The sequence below is a fragment of the Ananas comosus genome, linkage group 7, assembly GCF_001540865.1.
Source record: "Ananas comosus cultivar F153 linkage group 7, ASM154086v1, whole genome shotgun sequence".
NCBI lineage: Eukaryota > Viridiplantae > Streptophyta > Magnoliopsida > Poales > Bromeliaceae > Ananas > Ananas comosus.
Window position 1 is genome coordinate 13,491,244 of NC_033627.1, and position 6,359 is coordinate 13,497,602.

Consider the following 6,359-nt stretch of genomic DNA (forward strand, 5'->3'; position numbering starts at 1 on the left):
TTTTTTTTTTTTTTTTTTTTTTTTTTTTTTGAGAGAAATATAGTATGCTATCCGTTTCGTTTATTTTATTTAGAAAATAAACTTAACTGAAAATATTAATCAACTTGGATTCGAACTTGGGTCTCGAACCACCAAACCCTTTTACCACTTGCGCTAGGAACGGTCGGTAAATCTAATAAATTTTTAGTATTTAAAATAAAAATTTTGACAAGACAAAGATCTCACTTTGCCCCTTTGGGGTGTAACTGTAGCATAGCTCTTATCCTTTTGGCTTAATTGCACTCCATTATATCGTGCTTTAGTATTATTTTTACTTGTTACATTATACTTTCCTTTTCCAAAGACACTATCGTGTTACTATATTTTATCAATCTTTACACTATATTTCAGATTTATTTTTATTTTTCTATTTTCTTCTATTTTTTGTTCTCATAGATATTACTAAACTAATTTTTTTCCACTAATCTCTACCTGACTGTTAACAAATATATTATTTTAGACAAAATCTAATAATTTTATAAAAGGATACTAGTTAAATAATAGAAAAAAAATGTAAAATGAATCTCCATGATGGGCTCTTTAAAATTTTCTATCAAATTATTTTTAATTAAATTTTTGTTATTTTTTATATCAAAATGATTTGAATATAAGTTTTGCCACTTCTAATCAGTATCTTTTAACAACTTTCATATAAAGTCATAAGTTGATTGCTTATAGCTAGTGTAAATATTGGAAAAAATAAAAAGTGGCGCTTTTGAAAAGAAAATAGTTCATGTAGAGTATGAAAAAAAAAAAAAAAAAATCTATAAATTATAGTGTAGTATAGTATAATCAAGCCTATCCTTTTCCTTGAACTAATTCGACAAAATACTTGTTTCCAAGGAAAAATTCGTAGGCAAATTTAGTAAACGTTGATATGTGCAACACCTAGCTATACATTACGACAAGAGGATTATAATGACCAATTGAATAGGAAAAAGAAAATCTAAAGAGGAAGATACATAATTGCATAATTCCATTAATTCCACCTTGTTGAAATTAAGGAAAAATGCAAGGAAAAGCTCCAAAAATCCGATTCTCATAATCCAATCGAAACAAGTACTAAGCTCCAAAAAGATGGGCATCATTAAACCCAGAAAATAAAAAAATTTGGAATGCAGAAAATGCTTTGATTCCACAAATTAAATATTACTATATACTAGTAAGTTTGTAAAACATTTTGACTTTACGTGAATGAATTAATTAATTACAACTTTTAGTGTTTTTGTATATATATAATTAAGTAAACACATCAATAATTTTAGAATTTGCATTTTACTTCTAAAGTGCATTGATTGAATCAGTACAAAAATATTATAACAAAATCTACAAAACCCCCCAAAACTCATTATTTTGCGGTCAATTTAATTTTAAACACCTATCTACGTATACGTAATTACGTACATGCATATATACAACAGCTAGGAATGGGCTCCGCAGTGGAGACTCTATGCGGACAGGCGTACGGGGCGCACAAATACGAGATGCTCGGAATATACCTCCAACGGTCAACGGTCCTCCTAACCGCCACCGGGATTCCACTCGCCGTAGTCTACGCCTTTTCCCGCCCGATTTTAGTCCTCCTCGGCGAGTCCCCCGAGATCGCCGAGGCCGCATCCATTTTCGTATACGGACTCATCCCCCAGATATTCGCGTACGCCACGAACTTCCCCATACAAAAGTTTCTGCAGGCGCAGAGCATCGTCGCGCCGAGCGCGTACATTAGCGCGGCCACGCTTATCGTGCACCTGCTGCTGAGTTGGGTGGTGGTGTACAAAGTGGGGTTGGGCCTTTTGGGGGCCTCGTTGGTGCTGAGCCTGAGCTGGTGGATCATAGTGGGGGCCCAGTTCGTTTACATCGTGACGAGCCCGCGGTGCCGGCTCAGCTGGACCGGGTTCTCGTGGCAGGCGTTCACCGGCCTGCTCGAGTTCCTGAAGCTGTCGACCGCGTCGGCGGTGATGCTCTGCTTGGAGACGTGGTACTTCCAGATTCTAATACTGATAGCTGGGCTTCTCGAGAACCCGCAGTTGGCTCTCGATGCTTTAACAGTGTGGTAAGTTTTATATTTAAATTTTGAGGCGTCCCCCTATATCTGTTGCTGATGTGCTGGTCTAGTCTAGCTGTACTATTCTGTCAATATACGCATGACGCATTAGTTAACATGTCAGAATGTTTTTTTCTTTTTCTTTTTTTCACCATAGCATGCTATTATTAGTTTACTGCCATAATGCTATAAATAAAGGCATTTAGAACACGTGTAATAATGGCTTTTGTTGATAATATTGTTGTTTGACATGTACTAGCTACTTATATGTTTCTTGGTGCAGCCTAACACTTGCTGGGTGGGTCTTCATGATCGCTGTTGGATTTAATGCTGCAGCAAGGTTTCCAATCTCTCTCTCTCTCTCTCTCTCTCTCTCAATTTTGTAATCTCAAGTGGAGAGACTAAGAAGAACAGATATTACTTTTTATATTCATTGGCAACAATCAGTACCAATCACTTCATCACTTTGTACTATATTAGCAATTCTTTCGTCAGAAATGGTACTAACAGAGCCATCTTTATTAGGAACAGGTCAGATTCATGAAATTGATCGAATTTCCTCGTAGATGGTGAATAAATTCAATCAATATATCTATCAATATCAAAATCAGTTGAGTTAATACTCAATGGCATTACACTTCTTTCATAGTTCTTTCTCTGAGTAATGTAAATTTTGTAGTTTTTCTTTTTTTTTTCCCCTGTAATGTCGTTAACAGGGAATTTCTTTTGTTATAGATTTACTTAATTATTGAAAGATAATCACTGCTTAACTGTTCTCTACATTTATTAGTGTTCGAGTCGGCAATGAGCTCGGGGCCGGCCATCCAAAGGCGGCAGCATTCTCTGTAATCGTAGTGACTGCGCTTTCGTTCATCATATCGGTCATATTGGCGGTTATTATTCTCTTATGCCGTGACTACATAAGCTACATCTTCACCGAGGGCGAGACGGTGTCGCGCGCGGTCTCCGATATGTGCCCTTTGCTTGCCACCACCCTCATCCTCAACGGCATCCAGCCCGTTTTATCCGGTAAATGCTCCATCCTTTATTACAACAACTTCAGGAAATTCGCGTGCAATTGTGTTCTGATCATGAACCTATTTTTGTCTTGGTGTATAGATTGTGAACCTTAAAAAAAAAAGAAGCACAAGTAGCATGAAAAATGTAAACATTAAAACTATAAGTTCTCTCTGTTTCTCAATGTTCATCACCTCAGAAGTTGAACTCTTATTGCTTCTCTTTGTATCTTTTCTTTTTTAGATTTTGAAATTAATCAGGTTGGTTAATTGGATGTTGCATGAAGGTGTGGCTGTGGGGTGTGGATGGCAAACATTCGTCGCGTACGTTAATGTGGGATGTTATTACATTGTCGGTGTTCCGCTCGGTGTTCTTCTTGGCTTCAAGTTTGGCTTAGGAGCGAAGGTAAATTATTTACTACCGTATATTTCATTATCAATATCAAACTCTTCACTGTAACAGCTATTTGTAATTTGATACTATTGCGAACGTTGTTTCGAGCTTGAAATGTTTTTTTTGCTCATATACTTGTAGGGCATCTGGGGCGGGATGCTCGGAGGCACATTCATGCAAACTCTCATACTACTTTGGGTCACTTTCCGAACCGATTGGAACAAGGAGGTATTGCTCTTTCCTTCTTTGCATCAATTTTTCTCCTTCTTGTTTTGGTCCTTAAATACGGAAGTTGATAAAAGTACGATCTCTTCATGTAACTACATCCTGAATTGATTATTTCGCTTTTCTTGGAAAAAAAACAAGAGTTTTTCTTTCCTAGTTGGTTATTAATATGGTTATTGAAGCCTTCCTCTTTGTCTTAAAGAGTAGTTCCTCCCTCCACACTTTTGCGTTCGATCGATTGCTAACTTATATCCCCTGCTTTGTCGAGAGGTATTCAATGATTTGAACATGTTAAAATGATCAATAACTTGTATCTGTAATATATAAAATCGATGTTCTATACATTCTTTACTTGTTTATTTCAATTCGAAGTGTCAAAGTTTCATTGCTAGCTCTCCTTATTGCAGGTAGAAGAAGCCCAAAAGAGATTAAATAAGTGGGAGGATAAGAAGCGGCCTCTTCTAGCTGATGATCATGAATAGTAGATTTAAGCAACATTCGTCATCGCCAATCGTGACATAAATTTTACGATGAGATTGTTTCGCTGCCAGTTCACACGGTCGTCGTTGATCAATGTAGTCTACACATTCACATTATTAATGTAAGTTTATTACTCAAACCACCCATGATTATATATCTTTGTGATGGGGCTAAAGCACATGTTAAGCTCCTTTCAATGTGATAAATAATTTGGATTATCAAGGCGCATATCGCTTTGATGTAATTACTTGATTTGATGTAATTTGTTGAAACATGATGCAGCTAAAGTATTTCTCTCTTCTGAAACTTTTGGATATAGTTGAAACCAAAACTGGCCATTGGGCACCAAAAAGAGTACTATAGAGTTCCAGGAAAAAAAAAAAAGTGAGAACACTATGCTACTTTTTTCGTTTTATTTGAACAAACACTCAACACATTCAAACTACACAACATATCACACATATTGTAGAGAACAGTAGCATAGTAATGCTTACTTTGGCCAATTAATCTCTCTCTCTCTCTCTCTCTCCGAGAAAAAAGGTACCAAACGAGCTAATAGCTTCATTCATTAAGAGAAATGAACTTAGTAACAGATATGAGGCAACAGGGCGAGAAACAAACATTCATATATATGTAGTCTCATCTAGAATTTGGTCTCTTTACTATACCTTCATTCGTTATACATTCCCATGCATTATTGTAAGCTATATTGAGATAAAGATGGACAACATTGTCTTCCTCACCCTCTTCATGTGCCAACCAATCTTGATGCTCTTGAACTTGGGTATGATCACCAACCTCATGATCCGTGGCGATCGCCTTCTCCGGCGGCGGCCGTCGGCTTCCTCTAGAGCTTTGTATATCAAAAACTGTGCTCTTCTGTGCTTTCTGTCATCTGGGTCTTCCTTCTCCAACCTTGAGTAAGAGTGACACCTCAAGAAGCTCATGCCTACTCTCTCCTTTTCCAGAGAGAGAGAGAGAGAGAAAGAGAGAGAAGACTATGATGAGAGTAGCAAGTGGAGGGGGAATGAAGGAACAACTAATGGATAATGCATATTTATAACTTTATATAAGTACAGCAGATGGCATATCAAATATAAAATATTAAAGGAGTAGAATTACTATACTTTCAGAAGTATAAAAGAGTTGATGCTTCTAACTTTCTGGTCATTGGATCAATCCCTTAAACCATTTCCGACCTTTGGATTAATATTGATTGTTCATTCTTGATTCATCGCTAAGTCTTTTTTTCGGTTTTTGTCCGCCAATATCGTTTTCTTTCTACTGTTTTTGCTGATTTTTTTCTCGTTCTATTTCTAATCTTCTGTTTCTGTTCCTCTCTTTCTTTCTTCGGAAGTCTTGACTGCTTTCATTATGTAAGTATAGTTTATTTTCCTAACGAATGAGACAGTTAACTTGCTACCTATTTCTAAAAAAGAAAAAAAAATTTAACGACTTAATTTTTTCCAAAAAAATATTATTTTATATAATATTAGAGCAGCAGATCATAAGTAAGTACCCACAAAATTCTCTACCAAACTTACAATTTTGAAAAATAATGGTTCCAACAGCATTATTGGGCTCATGAAATGGAGTTCAAACCGCATGACGTGTGTGGGCCTACGTGGAAGCGAGCAGGTGTGGAAACTGGGAGGGATTGCAAGCGTTGCTTTGTAGACGCCGGTTGGTGGAATAATAAAGTCTGCAGTCGTACTTGACGGCTTAAAAGGCACGAGCTGAGAAAGAAATCCAACATTTCCGGGCCCGAACCCGAAGTATAAGCCATCAAAGGAAGAATATGTGGAAAATGGGACAAAAAAAATTTGATAAGGAGTGTTATCATGAAAGGTACGGAATATTATGATAGGAAACAACATAAATATTTTAACTCATATTTACCAGGGAAGTTATTAGATGGCCAATACGAGAATTTCTGATATACAAGTGATGGTTGAGCTTAGAACAATATCTCTGATATCATGTTATCGAAAAGACATAAAACTTAGCTGCAAATGGAAAGTAATTAAGTTCCGAACTTGAAATATCGAGTAATAATCATTAAGTCCTTTATCACTTCCGCTGAAAATAGCCAGTTTAGGTCAAAACTTTTAATGAAAGGATATTTAGTGGAGCTTAAGCCTTTGGGTCAGTCACCAAAAAA

The 6,359-nt window shown here is 36.5% G+C and overlaps 1 protein-coding gene across 2 annotated transcripts in view; it reads left to right on the top strand.

Moving 5' to 3' along the window:
* The window catches only part of LOC109713225 (protein DETOXIFICATION 40-like), a 10,241-nt gene extending 5,737 nt beyond the window's left edge, over positions 1-4,504 (top strand). For both annotated transcript variants that reach the window (XM_020237222.1, XM_020237221.1), the window contains exons 2-7: positions 1,461-2,092; positions 2,367-2,423; positions 2,874-3,112; positions 3,387-3,505; positions 3,635-3,721; positions 4,126-4,504. In XM_020237222.1, coding sequence (XP_020092811.1) covers positions 1,461-2,092; positions 2,367-2,423; positions 2,874-3,112; positions 3,387-3,505; positions 3,635-3,721; positions 4,126-4,200 — 1,209 coding nt within the window. In that variant the 3' untranslated portion in view covers positions 4,201-4,504. The remainder of the gene's footprint in view (positions 1-1,460; positions 2,093-2,366; positions 2,424-2,873; positions 3,113-3,386; positions 3,506-3,634; positions 3,722-4,125) is intronic.